The sequence below is a fragment of the Amphiura filiformis genome, chromosome 18, assembly GCF_039555335.1.
Source record: "Amphiura filiformis chromosome 18, Afil_fr2py, whole genome shotgun sequence".
Lineage (NCBI taxonomy): Eukaryota > Metazoa > Echinodermata > Ophiuroidea > Amphilepidida > Amphiuridae > Amphiura > Amphiura filiformis.
In genome coordinates, this window is record NC_092645.1 from 12,376,311 (window position 1) to 12,395,159 (window position 18,849).

The 18,849-nt window shown below is 37.6% G+C and overlaps 1 protein-coding gene across 1 annotated transcript in view; it reads left to right on the forward strand.

Moving 5' to 3' along the window:
• LOC140139848 (laminin subunit gamma-1-like) overlaps positions 1 to 18,849 on the forward strand; it is a 109,494-nt gene that overhangs the window by 26,968 nt on the left and 63,677 nt on the right. The window contains 4 exon segments of the mRNA XM_072161601.1: positions 12,709 to 12,747; positions 12,750 to 13,012; positions 13,895 to 14,025; positions 16,970 to 17,148. Of these exon segments, the coding sequence (XP_072017702.1) occupies positions 12,709 to 12,747; positions 12,750 to 13,012; positions 13,895 to 14,025; positions 16,970 to 17,148 (612 nt within the window).

The window sequence follows — 18,849 nt, forward strand, 5'->3', positions numbered from 1 at the left end:
CTGTTAGCTTCACATTCTGTTTCTTGGCTGCCAAGTTGTTTGGAATTGGATGATGGCATTTGATTATCTGATTTGGATTAATTGAAAAATAGGGCTACCTTTTGCCATATTAAATAATGTGCAGCGCCAACATTCATAATATCGGTTACCTAATTATTAATCCTGCCTTTATCATCAGAGCCCTTACCCAACCAATGATCCTGGCATGGATATTTTCACTTAGATGTGATGTATTTAATTGCTTCCTCCTCTCTTTACCATTACTAGTACTGTATAAGTGGTAATTTTCGCGTACAGTTATTTTCGCGATTTGGAGTGAGAGACACATTTTCGCGAATGTTATTTTCGCGATTGCCCAGTCATTCCCTATACTTGTAATAATACATTATTGCATACATTCGCGAGGTGTTATTTTCGTGGTTGGAGCTCTAATCGCGAAATTCGCGAAAATAAATCCCTCTCGAAAATTACCACTTATACAGTACTTAGTGCACAGGTTTAGGCCATGGCCTTTGTATTTCCCCATTGTATAGGGATAGTATGTGTAACCTAACCTTCCCAATTACTTCCTTTAAAACTAGCTACGGAGTTAATCATCAGTCCTTAGATAGTTGAGATTTAGACACAGCAAAAAGGATGTTTAAGTAAACTGTTCCCTGAGCATTGGCAGGCTGACAGTGGTTTGATCCAGGACTGTTTGAAGATTACCAGCTCATAAGGACTGAGTACAGTTGAGTCGGGCTGGGTCCTACTCCTAATAGACTATTCGCATTTAGTATTATTAAAGTGCCATGAAAATAGTTGGGCACAAGTCGGAGGATGCAAGATGTTTTTTTTTGCTATCGGAAGGGAAAGAAGAAACGAAAAAGGAGAGAAGATGAACGAAAAAGTCACTTGCCCCTCCACCACAGTAGCCACAGGGTTTGTGATTCTGTGGGATATATGACTTGGGCTGAGTGCGTCATGCACTAGTGGTTTTCCTAGTGAGTTTTAGTGTAGTTAATAGGCTTTCCTCGGACCCCAAACAGAAAAAGGTTTGATGTGTATGTGCGCAAACATGGGTAGCATTGCAGCCTTTTGGTCAATGACCCCTTTTTCTAGTCCAATTTTGGTATGTGGATGGTTCCATTTATTCAAAATTGTCTATATTTTTTCGGAAAATAGCTCAATTTTGTATCACTGTCATCAATTTTGAACTTTCCCCAAGATTTGGAGGAAATTTAGACAATTTGTGTTAAATTTTGCAAACTTGAGTACCCCTTGGGGGAAACCAAGCACTGGCCAAAGTGCTGGATGTGACAGATCATCCTTTGGTAATGCAGTCTAGTCACCATCCAGTAGCTGCTTGGATGAGAGCACTGAGCCAGTAGCCCTACCACACATTATACACATTATATACACCATGCTATATACTGAGAACTGCTAAAAACACAGTGACAGCTCACAACCCACTAACCGCTGCTGTCCCCAAGAAATTTCTGGGGAATTAGCAGTCGCTGGCAGCAGCTCTCTGGACATAGCCAGGTTTTATGATATAGCATGGTTTTGGATCACCACAGTCAAAAGGCCCTATACTATAGGGCTATGAGCCAGTTCTAGTAACACCAATTGCTGCTGAGTCTCATCCACAATAAGAAGCGATGCATTTTGCATCTATCTGGCAGTGATGACATTAAAAAAACATGACGTTGTGATTTTAACTTCAATAACTTAATTCAATACTAGTATGAGATGTCCCAAATTAAACATGATCTTTGAAGCTGTTGAGTGAAACTATCTGTCAAAGAAAATCATCTGAGTGCAGAGTTCCAATCACATGGAAGAAAACATGCAAAATGGAACTGTTGCCCCTTGTTCATGTGCTGCATTGAGAGATCAAACCAGGGTACAAAGTTCAATTACAGCATGGATTACAGTTCATGTAGTAAATGAACTTTGACCTTTTTGATAGCAGCAACATTTTGGTGCTAGGAATTTTAGTTGACATTTTGTGTTACTCTTTATACACATGGATGATGTCAGTGTTCTGTAGATGGCACACATCCTCAAATGCCATTTCTGTAACTCTTGCTCTTGAAATAATCTGGAGACTGAATTAAAGACTTGTTTGCATCTGATGATTAACTTCCCACATCCAGTGATTGGTTAGTAGAGTGTAAAATGGAAGGTCGGTTCGTATCATCTGGTGCCTTCATTGGAGAAAAGGAATCACAAAAAAGGTCGAAAAATAACTAAAAAGCAACTATAGTTTTCAAGGGATTGTTGACATAGTGCCTTAAGGAAAGAAAGTTTCTAATTACTAAAACCTGTAGGCAGGATCTTATGAATTGGAGTCAAGTGTTCAGCCCTGATCTACCTAGAGGTGGATGGACTTCCAAGAGAATGTAGACATGTAAATAAACAAACAAAGCAAACCAGCTTGCATGTAAAAAAAGGAATTAACCTTTGGGCTATTAAAAGGTTTTCTTTTTTAAACATTTTCACTCAAAATAGTGGACTTACCCCCCCCCCCCCCCCAAAAAAATTGGACATTTTGGAGCAAATTGTAATGCACATTCACAAAAAAGTGGAACTTTTATTAGATCACACCACCATGCACCATGACACCTTACACACCACCATAGCTACGGGCTTGATTGGAGGGAAAAGATATTTCAGATGATTCCTTACTAGCATCTGCATTGCCAATTGCATCCTAGCGTGTCCATCCTGATCTAATGTTGACAAGTATTGTCCTGAGGATTTCATTGTGAGTATTGTATCACTTGTGAGGAAGCAATAGATTACCATGCCCAATTGCGTTTGAATGCATCTATAGGCAAGATGCAATCCCAGTGGCTGCGGAAGTTGTAGGGAAATAGATCTGTGACTGAAATGAGCTGACTATTGAAGATTGATATACACTGTCTGGGATGGATTTCACTAACATCCAAGTCCTAAACCCAATGGTGCTATTCTACTAGACTTCCATACACGCTAACAATTGCACATTTTGGGTACAATAGCGTATTTTAGGTCCGATCGCAAGTTTTAAGATTTGCCCAAAATAACCATTTTTCATGTACTCAATTTTCCAACAACCTGTAGTTTTCACTAAAATCAAAGAATCCATAATGATCTGCAATGCAATTAATGTTTAAAAAAAAGTATAGAAAATAGGTCGTTGCAAAAATTTGCAAGAAAATATAGAAGAAAAATGGTAAATTTTTTTAAATATTGCATATATATTTGAACTTTTTTGGGACAAAAAATGGTCAAAAACTGGCGCACACGTTTTACTCTCAAAAATAGCACATTTTCCCTATGCTTACATACACCCTTGTGGAAGATGTAACTTTAATTGTCTACCTGGGGTGGGGTTCAATTTGAAAACTACCCCTGTGTGTCTTCTAGGGGGTGTATGGATTTCAACTGGAATGGTCCATTGTATCCCAAACCCTTCATAATTCCAATAACATAAATCCTATGGAAAAGTGAATGGAATTCATGATCCTTTGGTGTTTGACCATTTGCAATTATGAGGTATTTATGAATAACTTCCAAGTTGCAAAACACAGCATCTGCATGGTCCAGCGGCGCAGGTGATGACTTCCAAGTTGCAAAACACAGCATCTGCATGGTCTAGCGGCACAGTTGATAACAAAAATTAAACACAAGTTGTGTTATCTAGAGTTTTTCACATTGATTTGCAAAATATGAATTTAACACATCTTTATGAAAAGTAACTTTGAATTTCATAGTATTGGATCAGGTCATGGTACTTGTATTTGGTATGAGATTTGGTACTCAAATACTTCACTTTCAGGTCGTAACTGGATTAATTTAATTTTGATCTCCAAATTTACACAGTTGCAGTACTACTTCAACCCCCTACCAGCATTCCAACAAGTTTAAAATCACATTTCATAAGCTTAATATATTCACTTTCAAAAATATTTTGCCGATATTTTGTCTACAAAGGTGTAATTGTCATGGTGTGGTGGAATTGTCTCCTTTGAACTCCGTATCTGGTTGCCTGTGTTTATAGTTTCACATCCTCCACCCTAGACACAAAATATACTCAAATTGATGTGAAGATGTGGAAAAGTTATGTGAATTGTACTCAGGCCCATACGCAGGATTTTTTTGGGGGGGTTCTGATTTTGAAAAAGTGGACTTTTTTCCAGATGGGCGATTTTGTGAAAAGTGGACTTTCTTCCCCAAATTTGAACTTTTTTGACCAAAAGTGTAAAAAAACTGATTTTCTTAAATTGTTGGGACTTCTTGTATACTTTTTGCAAATTTGGGGAGGCCCCCCGCATCCCCCCCCCCCTGCGTAGGGGTCTGATTGTACTTTGCATATAATTGCATACTGATTAATGCTTTTGTGAATTTATGCAAGCGTAAAACACCTGATTTTCTTAAATTTTGGGACTTTTTGTATACTTTTGCAAATTTGGGGAGGCCCCCGCACCCCCTGTGTACGGGCCTGATTGTACTTTGCATATACCGGTAATTGCATAACTGATGCATGCTTTTGTGAATTTATGCAGGCGTAAGTTGGGACTTTATTGACAGAATAATTCTTGCCTTATTATAAGTGGATCGTAGTAATATACAATCCGTTTGGACCAGGGGCTTTCTTTCATAGGTTGCAGCACTGTATTAGCAAAAGACAAAATTTGTGATCAATTTATGACAATATTATTCATGGAAAAGAGACTGAAAATGTTATTTTCACTAATATTAGGCCTACACATAAATTGGAAAGGCCATGACATATAGCAATAAACACGGTATTTATAAGTGGCTGTCTCAAGCAACATTCGTACAAATCATGATGTAAAGGTAGAAATTTGTGTGCGATTCAATTTTCGCCCCTTTGCCAATTGTGAACTGTTGCACTCGTTTTCAACTTTGCATTTCTAAGCTTTATTACATTGACCTATACACAAAAGGAATATATTCACACTTTGTTATTTTAGCGGTAGCAGCTTCGAATGAGAAAAGTTTGAAAATAATGTAGCGTGAAAATTGCACCTGTACAATACACAGACCCACCTATGGGTAGATAGTTTCTGTGTCATCTTCAAGGTGAACTGATATCTGAACCACCAACTGGGATTGGCCAAAGTGTCATGTAGCATATACCGTGTCTGATCGGGAAAATTGCTTGCCGTTTCGATTAGACGAATCGGGTTTCACTAGTCCGACTAGTAAAGGTTTGATTCAGTATCAGGGTACTCCATTCATGAATGCTAAATGAAGTGATCAGTATTGAGATATATGTAAAGACTGCACAAAAAGTAACACAGCTGTTATAAATACACCTATAGCTTCAGAACTAATTATTGTTTTCACAATATTTCAACATAGGATGATTTTTGTGTGCATTTTGATACCTAATTCGTCCAATGTTGTTCAATATTAACAACACAGAAAGTGCTTTTAAAGAAAAATACCCAAATTAAAAAGTTGCAGTTAGGTGCAATTTACAGCGATCAATGGTTATACGCAAGCATTGTGGCACATAAAACAAGCCATTACCTTTGTGCGGACTTCAAATCACAGGGATGTAAGTTTGTAGGATTAATCCTGAATTCTGGATTTTTTTGTGTCCCAATTTCCGCACTTTTATTTATTATCAGCCCATTTTGGGACTTTTTAGCCCAAATTCACACACTTTTTCAGGATTTTTTACAGATTTTCAGGATTTTTTCTTCAGGCCTACTTACATCCCTGAAATCAATACAAATAGTAGCCGCAGTCTGTGGCCCTCATGGACTTGGCGAGCGGAGCGCGTAGCGCGAGGAACCGAGCGCGGAGGCGTTCTCAATCGAGCGCACTAAATAGCAACAGAGCCCGAAAGTAGTGCTATACAAATAGCTGCAACTTTTAAATTGTTCATACCTCAAAGTCATTCTAGCAATTAATCAGGGCCGTAGCAAGCGGGGCGGCCGGGGATGCCATGGCCGCCCCACTTTTTGATAAATTAGTTATATTTTTCTTTATATCTTTATTTCAATTTGGGCAAATATTTGTATTTTGGCCGCCCCACATTTGTGATGGCTGCCCCACATTTTTCAACCTTGCTACGGCCCTGCAATTAATTAATGTTCTTGCAAAAAAAAATGGGATCCCATCTCATTAGACTACACAATCATGACAATGATAATTCTTAGAGTTCATTATACATTATATTGCTTCTGTCATCTACTCCAATGCTATTCGTTGGCCATTTAGGCAGCTGGACAATTGTGTTATCCCTACAGGTTGGACTACATTACACCTCTGAAGCAATATCAATTGCTATTAAAGTTGTGAACTATAATGGTGGTCACTCAGTCTCAATGCCCTGTAGGATCTATGACTTGTGTGTTTTGAAAATAAATTGTTTTGTTGATATTTGAGTGATGTAACATTTGAATTAAGGATATTATATAAGTTTATTTTGCAGACATACAAAAACATGCACATTTTTGGCTCTGAGCGGAGCTTATCAGTGCCTTTGTCATGCAACTAACTAGCATTCATTTTCAGGCCACAATACGCTGTTGGTTTTTATGCTAAGGATCATTTAATGACTGATATGAAGACTTAAGTTTCGTTTCTAAGTTTGGCTAAGTTATTTTCGAATCGATTGCACTCCAGATTTTATTGAAATTCAGGCGATAAAAGTATTATTTTTGGGTAAAAAAGACCAAAATAGTCACGATAATCGAGTTATATCTTGGTTCCCTGTGTGTGCTAGAGATTATTCTGGTCTGTATAATTTAAGATGCGTAATACAGACGGAAACCAATGGAGGTACATTTCTTAAGATTTAGTTCAGATCAGAAATTATTTGACTACTTCTTAACTTTTCTTCACTATTTCTTTATAATTTAAATAAAGAGATAGGTAAGGAATGTCAAAAATAGTCAAGAACATGTCTGAATCTTGAATAAATCCCGAATAAATCTGAACAAATGACTTTTCTGGGGACTATTTGGCTTATGCAAGTGCAGTACTGAAAGCACTGTGCCGATTTTTTTGTTAAAGGTCACGTTTTTACCGATAAGCTGCGATGCTCAACAAACTTCGTACTTTTCTATGAGGCTATTTTGAACCAATAAATCGATTAGTTTTTCTTGATTGATGACATCACCATTTCTGAACCAATCAGCAAACAGTTTTGTGTGATTGATCGATTCTTGCAGTAGTCTCCACAGCAGCCAGTTTGGTTCCACACAAACATTTTTGTGGAGGGAGCGTAACCAAACTGGCTGCATAGGAGACTAAGTTCACTGACCCACTGACCTTGCAAACTCAACCACAGAGAGCTACGGTGCATAATCGAGGTGAAAATACGCTAGTTTGTTTACCATTCTGAGCTCATGAGCTTCTGGTAAATGTCATTCGAAGCATTTACTGAGCATACCATAATATTTTTTTATTAAATATAAAGATGTTTATTTAAGTTATTTGTAAAATTCAGCGATGGACTTAATATAGAAGTGGTTTGATTTTAGTTGTAAACGCGGGACTCGACCGGCATGACAAGTTGAACATGTGAAGTTCCAAATTCGGAAGCCATGTACTACTATTCCATGTAACGTAGGTCTCACACGAACTGCTCGAGGTTATACTGACTACTAGATTGTCTACTTTTGTACTTTCGTAAGTGATGAAATTGAAGAAAAAATCATGAAGTGAAATCTATCAGAAATAAACACTGATGTGATGTAGGCTAGTCCTGCTTAATCGGAGTACAGCATCCAGACCAGGGCAGATCCAGATCCGAACAGAACTTACGATTGTTCGGTTGGACCGGGTTCAACACACATGACACAACAGACATGTCAGGACAGAACAGTTTTGGTGTTTACAAAAAATGCAAATGATCTCAAGTCACAAAAATTTGTTATAAAATTTCATTTTTGTCTCGCCTCAGTATTTCTGTCTGTCCGGGGTGTGGATGTCCGTGTGTCCGTCTGGAGCTGTATCTGGGAAACTGTAAGACCTCACATGATGCGTGGACGCTACTTGGTGGGAGGAAGGGTATCTAAGTTTGCTCCGTAATTGTATGTTTCGGTGAAAAATAATGCAAATTAACATAGCTAATTTGCATAATTTATGCAAAAAATCAGCGCAAATTGATAAAATTTCATTTCTGAACTTTGTTCAGGATGGGACTTAGTAATCACTATTTCCGTCTGTGTGTGGGGGTGGGATGTCCGAATGTTTGTCCGGAGCTGTATCTGGGGAACCGTAAGACCTACGGGGACGCTACTTGGTGGGAGGAAGGGTATCCAAGTTTGCTCCGTAATTGTATGTTTTCGGTGAAAATATGCAAATTAACATAGCTAATTTGCATAATTTATGCGAATATCAGCGCAAATTGATAGCGGTGCATGGTAAGCGAAACCTTGTGACAGGAATGATACACACCTGCTGATCACCTGATTAGTTTTTGGCGAAAAGTATGCGCATTTAGTTGTTAAGTTGCATAATTTATGCGGAACGCTTCTACAAAATGGTTGGAAATCTGAAGAAATCCGCCTTGTGAAGCTGTTTCTGGGGATCCGTAAGAATGCTAAGCCCTATGATGATGAAACGTGGTGGGGGTAGCATGACCAGAGGATCTCGACCTGATTCGATTTTCAGCGCAAAATATGGTAATTACCTACCTAATTTGCATAATTTATGCATAATATGCAAAAACCTTTTTTCTCGGAGACTAGGGGTCGCACATTCTTCAAACTTGGTGGGCGGGTGCATCTTGACCCCAGACAGAACAAGTTTGTATTGGTTAGTGGGTGAAGGTCACTCGAGGTCATCCAGGGGTCATCTAAGGTCAAATTACTAAAAACTGTCGTATGGGCATGAAACTTGGTGGGTAGTGTGGGTACAGTTAACATTTAGAGTCGAATTTTCTGACGGTCATTTTGGGGTCATCCGAGGTCACTTAGGGGTCATCCGAGGTCAAATTACTAAAAACTGTCGTATGAGCATGAAACTTGATGGATACACTTAACATTATGAGTCAAAGTTTGGAAGGTAATTTCGGGTCATCCAAGGTCACCAAGGGGTCATCTGAGGTCAAATTACTAAAACTGTCGTATGGGCATGAAACTTGGTGGGTACAGTCAACATTTAGAGTCAAATTATCGGACGGTCATTTCAGGGTCATCCAAGGTCACCAAGGGGTCACCTGAGGTCAAATTACTAAAAACTTGTATGGGCATGAAACTTGGTGGGTACACTTAACATTTAGAGTCAAATTTTCAGACGGTTATTTTGGGGTCATCTGAGGTCATCTGAGGTCAAATTACTAAAAACTGTTGTATGGGCATGAAACTTTGTGGGTACAGTCAACATTTAGAGTCAAATTTTGGAAGGTCATTTCGGGTCATCCGAGGTCACCCAGGGGTCATCTGAGGTTAAGTTACTACAAACTCGCATGGGCATGAAACTTGGTGGGTACAGTCAACATTTCAAGCCAAATTTTTGGAATGTCATTTTGGGGTCATCCAAGGTCACTCAGGGGTCATCTGTGGTCAAATTACTAAAACCTCATGTGGATATGAAACTTATTGATGGATGTATTATGCTCTGCAAATAAGATATAGCTACCAATCAGCAAGATGTATGATTGCGTGTGATCTGGCACATACAATGTATATGATTTCACCTGTTGCACATTCGACTGCAATTACTTTCACATTCAAAAAAGCACAGAGCCACAGCGCCATTGGTGCTCTTGTTTAGGTTAAGGGTCACCCTGTATGGGCTGATTGTAGTAGGGTCACATTTTTGTTCTCCATGTGAAAATGTAGTATATCTACTTTCTGTTGATTCCCAGGGGTGGAATTTCGTAAAGTGCCACAGGAGTCCAAGTGGATTCTCGCAAGAGAGTTTTGCGAGAGTCCATGGATTCCCGTAAATGGATTCTCGTTGTACAATCTTGGAGTCCAAAAGGTATTATATGTAGGCCTACGTAAAATGCATTCAAACAAACAAGCTAACAAATAAACTAACAAAGTTAAGTTTTTAATATATATGTGTCATCATACTCTCACTTCCATATGTCATTGCATCTTTGGCGACTTTTCCTTTATATTTTGCAGGCTTTGAGTTTTAAGGCGTGTTGAACTTAAACGCAAGTTCGCTGAGCCGATCATTTCCAGCGAGAGTCGACTCTCAGACTCCCGCGAAATTCCACCCCTGGATTCCTATCAGACAGTGTTGTACTTTGTTAGCATTCTGCTTTTAAACATTATAATTTTAAACATAATTATTGATAAAAGTATTATTTCTTCTGATGCTTGTTGCTACAAGCAGAAGAGATATAATTTCAAACCTTGGGCCTATAGTATACTATAATGCTTTGATAATGATACCATTGGCTTCCTTGATAGCTCAGTTGATAAGAGCAGTGGTTTAGATACCCAGGGGCCCCAGGTTCAAATCCTGTCCAGAATGAATGTTTCTTCCTTGGTCTACAGGAGGGAAAGAAAAAAGAATAAATTACGTTCAAATAATTACATGTCTTTGAAATAACACAGTATACTTGCAAATATTATCGAAGGTAAGTTTTCCATGCGCAGTGCAATGCGGAGTGCTAGACGATAAACCAGGAACCCTTTCTCAGCAAAATTACAGTGTTTGAACCCTCCGAGATCTGGGAAAAGGCGCTATATAAATATCGAAAAAATTTTAAAATTTTTCTCAGTGACCTAAACATCAATCCTATATGGTCATTTTCACGGTAAAGGGTGTAACTTTGGATTTTTAACATTTTGATCCGTAGTTTTCTAATAAAGCCACAGAATTCCATGATTTTTGGCCACATAAGTCATCTAGTTAGCAGCTACCTTGGGTAGCATAATCATCTTCGGGAGTTACTGCGTTCAGTTTTAGCAGGCTTAAATGTACCTAATATTGCCATTTTGAAAAACTGTAAAAACAGTAACATTTTTGTAAAACCCTGTGTTTTCTTCAGTTAGTTCATGGATAATTTTTCTTATCCTGAAAGTACGGTCATATGTTCAGTAAACACTGCCACATTAGATTTAATTGTGAACAGCCCTGTATTTTTGAGAACCGGACTTCGATATTTGTCGTTTGGAGGCTTCATTTTCCGTTAACAATTGTTAACAAACTTTGTGGGTATAGCTTTGGTTCATAATTCTTGGTTATTTCTTCACTTCTTCTTGATTCATAACAGTTGATATCTTAACTTGAAATGGGTAACAAAAATTAGTTGATTTGCAAGCTTTTAAAATTTTTATAAAATCTTGACTTCAAAGAGCCGATTTTCCGTTAACTTTTTGAAGCCTCGAAACAAACTGTTCAGCAAGCTTGGGCAAATATAAATAAAAGAGCTCATCCAATCTATTGATCAAAATGTAGCAAAGTAGATCCTCAAGTCACTTGTTTTTAAATCATGGAGATATATATCACCGTTTGAAAATGGGACCCAATACAAACTTTCCGTTAACAATTGAAGCCTCCGAAACAAATGAAGTCTCGAAACAACAGTAAACTTAATTATCATCTATGCATATCTAAATTGGTATGTTCCATATTGATATCTGCATTGTAATTGTTGCATGATATGTGCAGAATGTCATAAATTTAAAAAAAAAATTGATATTATTGTTAATGCTTGAAAAATATACTGATATCCAAGAAAGCCCGTTTGGAGGCTTCACATGCAAATAACACCATACTTAACAAATGGGTGAAAAAATTATCATGTTATAAATCTGCAATATCTGCCGCATAGAATCATTGATTCAATACACACAAGAAAATAACAGCTTAGATGATCCCAACAGTGTTGTTTTCAAAAAAACTACTTCTGCCATGTTTAACCATTGTAAACATGAAGAAAAAAAAAAAAAAAAAATGACTTGCTGTGATAATTTAATTTTGTCACAACTGAAATTCAATACTTAGAAGCAAAGCATGAAAATTGGTAATTGTGATATTTTTACCTATTTTTTCATGTCAACTTGTAGTAGTTAGCCAAATATTTTACTTTTATGATCACCTGTGTTGTTAACTGAAGCCTCCGAAACACAAATCGCTTGAATTGCCAATTCTAAAAAATAACTCCAATTTCTGTGAAACTTGGCTGGGAGGTTCCTTTCATCAAGTAGTATTTGTACATGAAGTTAGACATTTAAATTATTTTAGGAACCCAATTAAAACTTAAAAAATATGTTTAAGGTTGGGAAATTTCCATTGCAAATGACCCTTGATGTTAAAAATTTTCAAAATTGCAATTACAAACATAGCAAAACATGGTATAAAATTTAACTTATATCTGTTGACTTACTTTGGAATGGGATTTCACATGTATTCCAGCTTTCATGTCATAATTTTCTGAGCTTATGTAAAATACATTTTTTCTTAGATTTTAACCAAAATGTTATGGAAATGTCAATTTTTTATCAGAAATCAAAAGGTTTAAGCCTTGAAACACTATTTTACTGGAATTTAAGTTGCTTCTATGCATGATTACAGTAAACAGAAACATATTTAAGTGGTTTGAAATTTTGACCCTAAAAATCAAAAGTTACACCCTTTACTGTGAAAATGACCATATACTATTGATCTTGCTATGTTACACTGAGAACCATATCTGAATAATACATTTTTGTCTTTGGAGGGCAGAATTTCCATCATCTTATTATGTCCAAAAAATTAACTTTTCAAATCTTTTGTCTTTTCATTTTACAGGAAAATCATTTGAGATCACTTACATTAGGTTAAAATTTTACTCACCCGGCCGGAAAGTTTTGCAATCTACAAACGCATTACAACAGTGATGGGCCGTGGATTCCTTTATCAGTACTACAGTGGCTCGTGTTATTCTACATATGGAATACCCAGTGAAGGAATTGTAAGGCGCGGGGACGAGACGGAAGCTATATGCACAAGGGAATTTAGTGATATATCGCCGTTGACTGGTGGAAATATAGCATTTAGTACACTGGAAGGAAGACCAAGTGCCTATGATTTTGATAATAGTGATATTTTACAAGTAAGTGTTATAATTTATATACCGTATTTCGTCAAATAGTCGCCCCCCTCAAATAAACGCCCCCTCAAATAAACGCCCCCCACCACTTTTTTCAACGCAAGATGTTTCAAAAATGCCGATATTTCCATGCTATCTTGTGTAGTTAGCTTACCAAGTTCCCCACATGGTCGATAATAGCGTCAATAATTGGTGAAAATCTGGATTGGAAACCCGGAAGTGAGCCAGAAGTCAGTGTTTCTAGTTCACATTTCGTCATTTTAGCGTTATTTATCGTTCTAAAATTGACCTTGAATAAACGCCCCCCCCTTGGGGAAAATGTAACGCCCCCGGGGATGTTTATTTGACGAAATACGGTAAGTGTACATGGTGTGGACATGTAAAACAGCAGGGATGCAATTTGGCGAGAATCAGAGAATTGATTCTTGCTCGCAATGACTGGGATGCGAGAATCAAAATTGATTCATGTATTAAACATTTTGGCAAACAACATATTCTCTCTAATAAATTAAATTTAAACGCACAATAAGCCCATTTTTAGCCCCTAGATGACCTTTGCCCTCTGTTGACCTTGATTTTATTTGGCACATATATTCCCCTCATATCATTATCAAGGATTCCACCCACCAAGTTTGAGCCCAATCGAACAAAGTTTAAAATTTGAACCCTCCACGACCTTTGACCTTCAACACCGTATGCCCGGTACCTATCTATATCTGTGAACGCATTTTGGCAAAAAAATAAGTTTGATTGGGTCTCATGCATCGCATATATTCATGAGGTTATAAATTAATTTTAGGGTTTTCTAGTTCGGCAAATCACTGGTACGATCCTTGTAAAGTGAGATATCCAAGATGCCATTAACTACCAATGATCTCTTTTCAGGAATGGGTTACAGCCACAGATATTTTAGTAATGTTGAACAGATTAAACACATTTGGTGATGAAGTTTTCGGCGTCGCTGACGTCTTGAGGTCGTATTTCTACGCCGTTACAGATTTCTCCATTGGAGGAAGGTAGGTAGATCATCACAGACAATTATAATTTGGTTCACCTCAAGTTTGGTAGTGACGTATGTGCGTATATTGCTCGTCGCAGTATCGAATTGTGTGAGTAAACTTAAACGTGCTGAGTGTTCTCGCACATGTACAGAGGGGGTTTGTTAGCATGCTTCGGCGCAATCGTGAAAAAGCATTGACCTCATTACTAAACTTGAGGTGAACCAAATTTTAGTTATTGAACTGTGCACAAAAAATATTGTAAAGAGACAATATCTGAAACAAAAAAATGAAAATTTCAGCTGTTTGTAAAACCTGTTTTCACAGTTTATCAGAAAATCAGAACAAATTTTGTGGAACTTTGGTTTTCTTTTTTGAATGTGAATTTATTTAAGAAATTGCCTTCTATATATTTTGCCCTACCTGCCCAGTTACAAACATTTCAAGAGTTTGAATGCAAAAAGTGATATATCTGTCTTTCTCGATTTGAGATATAGGCAAATATAACTTGTCAAATATAAAGAACATAATAAGAAAAGATCTGCTATATATGATCATAGTTAGAAAAATTATAAATTTGATTTTTGAAAGTAGTTATCAATTAAATATTAGCATTTACGGCAAATGTTAGCGGCCTTAAACTCAAAAAGTTTGAAGATGGTTATTTTTTCAGCTTCAGCATCAGAATTCTTCATTTAATCCTCACGGTTATAAATGTTTATGTCTCTGGTATGGCTTAAAGCATAAGTTGCTGCTATATAAGCATTTAGTGATGCTATCTTCAAGACCATGTATAATGCCATAGCTCATTAACTCCCATTCAACAATCAATACCTCAAACCTCTCCTGCTCTCAAGTTGTGGAGTTTTGTGCCCAACACATTCAAAGGTCATTTCATGAGTACACACACATTGGGGTTAAAGGACTATGCCTGGACAGATGAGCATGCACTATGGACCACTATGGCCTCATCCCAATGGCGTAGTTCAATAACATCAATAAAACAATAATAGTGCAAAATTTGACCTCAAGTTTATACAGAGTATGAGTTTTTGTACACAAATTTTCAAAGGTCATTCAATGAATGTACAAATGTATTGGGGTTAATGAATTATGCCCTGATAGATGAGCATGTTGTGGATCGTAGTGATGTTTGTGGTCCTAGTCATCAGTGATACCATCTTCAGCATGTTTAGTGAGTGACCGACCTGGCAACTATCCTCTACAAATCACTTTGTGTTCACCACCCTATCTATTGCATAGCCCTGGAGGGTGTGGTAATGAGAAGGTCTAAGCCAAGTTCATGACCTTTGACTTGACTAGTCCACTAGAGAGTTGAATTACTAGGCTCTGCATTAGAACATGCTCATCTTCCAGGGTGCAGTTCTTTCACACAAATATGCTGGTGTAGTCATAGAATGACCTGTTGATGTGTTTGGTACAAAAACTCATACCCAACAACTTGAGATCTACATTTGAGCTATGATTATTGAATCGAAGGTGCTGAACTATACCATGGAGAATGAGGCAATTTTGGCGCAAAGCTGGCGGTGGGATTAGCTAGACAAACAGAGCTTTGTGTGTGTGGATTGAAATCTAGTGCTTACACTAGGATCCACAACATGCTCATCTATCAGGGCACGGTTCTTTAACCCCATACATCTGTACATTCATTGAATGACATCTGAAAATTTGGGTACAAAAACTCATACCCTACAACTCAATGTCAAATTTTGCACTATGATTGTTTAATTGAGGTTATTGAACTATGCCATTAGGATGAGGCCATTGTGGCCCATAGTGCAAGGAGAGGTGTCTGGTCATGGCTTTAGGCTAGGCAAGTGGGTTACTAATAAATGGTAATTTTCTTTCATGATTAAGACTCAGATTCTCATCTGCTTTTATGTTCAAAAAGGGCACGACAAATTTGCATTACAAATTGATTTTGTTAGTCCATTTACAATGTGCTTAATTACAATTTTCATGCATCCACCACAAGGCATACAGCCTGTGTCTGCAATGTTCCCATTTTCTACCTGCGGCAGGTACCTCTCTCCATCCGGATGCTGTAGCCCTTGAATGGACAGGCAGATTGACTTCAGATATTCTAGGATAGGAAGGCCAGGTTTAGAAACTCAAGCTACTTATTCTGGGTCTGATATGCACCACCTACCACTCAGACCAAAGACCAAAATTGTGACATGCAGATTTAATGCAAGCATCAATTTGAAGCTTGAACCTACCAACCTCAAGCCTTAACATATTATCGATGTCAAGTCATTTTGATGCCGATTGAGGTCATACTTTTGGTCAGTCATTGGCATCAAATCAACATCGATAGTAGCTTCAAATTTGACATTTGCATAAAATCTTAACTCTTTTTATTTGTAAGAAAATTTATGCAACTTTGCAACCAAAATAAAATATGCTAGGGATATGAGGATGTCAGCAGTAAAATTGGGAGTAGTGTGTAACTAAGCTAATGATGATAATAATTTGAATTTTCAAGATTTACCCCGTTGGCCTGATTGGATCTGATTGGGGTCATAAATCAGGGTTGGGGTAGGAATGCAGGGACTAGCTTTTGGAATTTGTAGGAGAGCATTAAATAACTCTTCTGGAGCCTTCGAGGAGAGTTGTTTAGAGCATTTACAATTTAATGTAAGGTGAGAATGGTCAACTAAGGAGAGCTTAAAATCACTCTCCTATATCAGATTTAAGGAGAGCAGTAGAATATTGCTCTCACCCTACTGAAAAGGCAGTCCCTGAGAATGCCCTATCTCTTGCCTTATCTGCAATCGCTACCGGGTGCCATATGTTTAGAGTGCAGAATATAGAATGCAGAAATTATCAAATGTCAATAGGGCAGATATTGCTGATAGGACCTTCTGACACCAATACCTCAAAATGTCTTTCCATTCCACCTGACTATGATACTAACATTTGTTGCTTTGTGTGCTAGGTGCAAGTGCAATGGTCACGCCAGTGAATGTGTACCCAGCTCAGGATTAGATAATTCACAGAGACTTGTATGTCAGTGTCAACATAACACAATGGGACCAGATTGCAGTGAATGTACACCCATGTTCAACGACAGACCGTGGAGAAGAGCGACGGGAAACGAAGCCAACGAGTGCATGCGTGAGTACAATGAGATTTCATGCATTTATCATGTCCTATATCAAGTTGAAGATGAAGTATAAACTACTTTACGACCAATGTGTTCTCAGTTTTGAACCATTCCTTTTCAGCAAGAACATTGGACATGTTACCTTAAATGGCTACAGGCAAGAGCTGCCGTCAGACAATGCTGTAAATTCTTCATTATTTGTAGAAGTCACCTTCAGCTTGATAAGGAAAAAATGTTTATTTTGTCAAACATTTCATATTACCCCCTTCCCCCAAATCTTCAACAAAAGTACTTGCATAACAATTACTCCATCTATGGATCAAAACAAACAATTTCATGTAGACCTACACCAAATTCAGTCTTTGACGTGACCATTACAGGTGAGCTTCATGTCACTCTCCTGAGAAGGTTTAGGAGTGATGTCAGGAGAGTGATTTCACTTAAACATCAGGTGTAAGTTTAAAAATCACAATTGTGTGGATAGTATGTACATGTAATAAACCAACCGGAATGGTATAACAATTGCAATGGCAGCCATATTGGAGGTCAGTTCTAAGATAGCTTAAGATGACAGAGGGACAGGTCTCTAGATTGATTCCACAACCATTCAACCTATTACCTGTTTTATTATAATTTAAACAAGCAAATTGCCCTGTGTTACCCTATGAAGGACAGAATTTTATTTAATACTCTGTCATGAGTGTCGTCGTATTGAATACCCTCTATAGAGTCGTCTTCATCTCCTGCTTACAGCAATCACTCCCATGCTTCATAAGTGAAAGCCTGCATATGTTAGGTTTCTACTTCTGATGCCATTAGAACCCAAGTCTGTCTCTGCACAGAGCGATTGTTTAAACAATTGAGCAAACAAACATCTGATTGGCACTATCATAAACACCTTTTACATAACTTGCTAAAAGTACATGGAATCATTTCACTATGTTCACCATTAAAGAAAGAATTTATGCAAACCAAAACATACTTTCCCACTTTACATACATTTGTATGAAATTTTCCTTGTCCTTTCTGTGACCCATCCACAACTATTAATATCCCCCTTGCTATAGGAATGGACCCAGAAGAAATCTTCAACTGATCATACAGGTATCATTATATAGTTTGATCGAGAATACATCTGCCAATAACAAAAAATTATTAGCTAAATACAATATGGACACATACCAGGTGCTATTGCAAGACATTAATGTACATGTACAAACCTTGCACACACACCTATATCATTGCCAAATGCAGCAATAGAAGTTGTTAACTTGTTGATATTTTAGCACCGATGTGAGTATAGAGTAGGCTCAAGACAGGTGTACTATGACCCAGCCAGCATTTGTGTTCCTAGCAGGTGTTTTTATCCTGCATCCTTAAGTTCACTTGTAGCACAAAGAACTTTGCTCATATCATACTATCAGCTAAAACACTCTCATGTCCAATGGCACAGTTCATAACATCCATTCAGCAATCACAGCATTCAATTTGACTTCTACTTGTGAAGTATGAGTTTTAGTACCCAAAATATTAAACTTCATTTTGTGAAGTTACAAAGCAAATTGGAGTTACAGAACTGTGTCGTGACAGATGAGCATATTTGATGTCCTAGACAATATATGCACTAGATAGATTGCTATTGCAATATTTGAAAACAAAGGGCATGGAATTCAAAGTCTTGATGAGGTCTCAAGTGAGTTCTATCATTACAA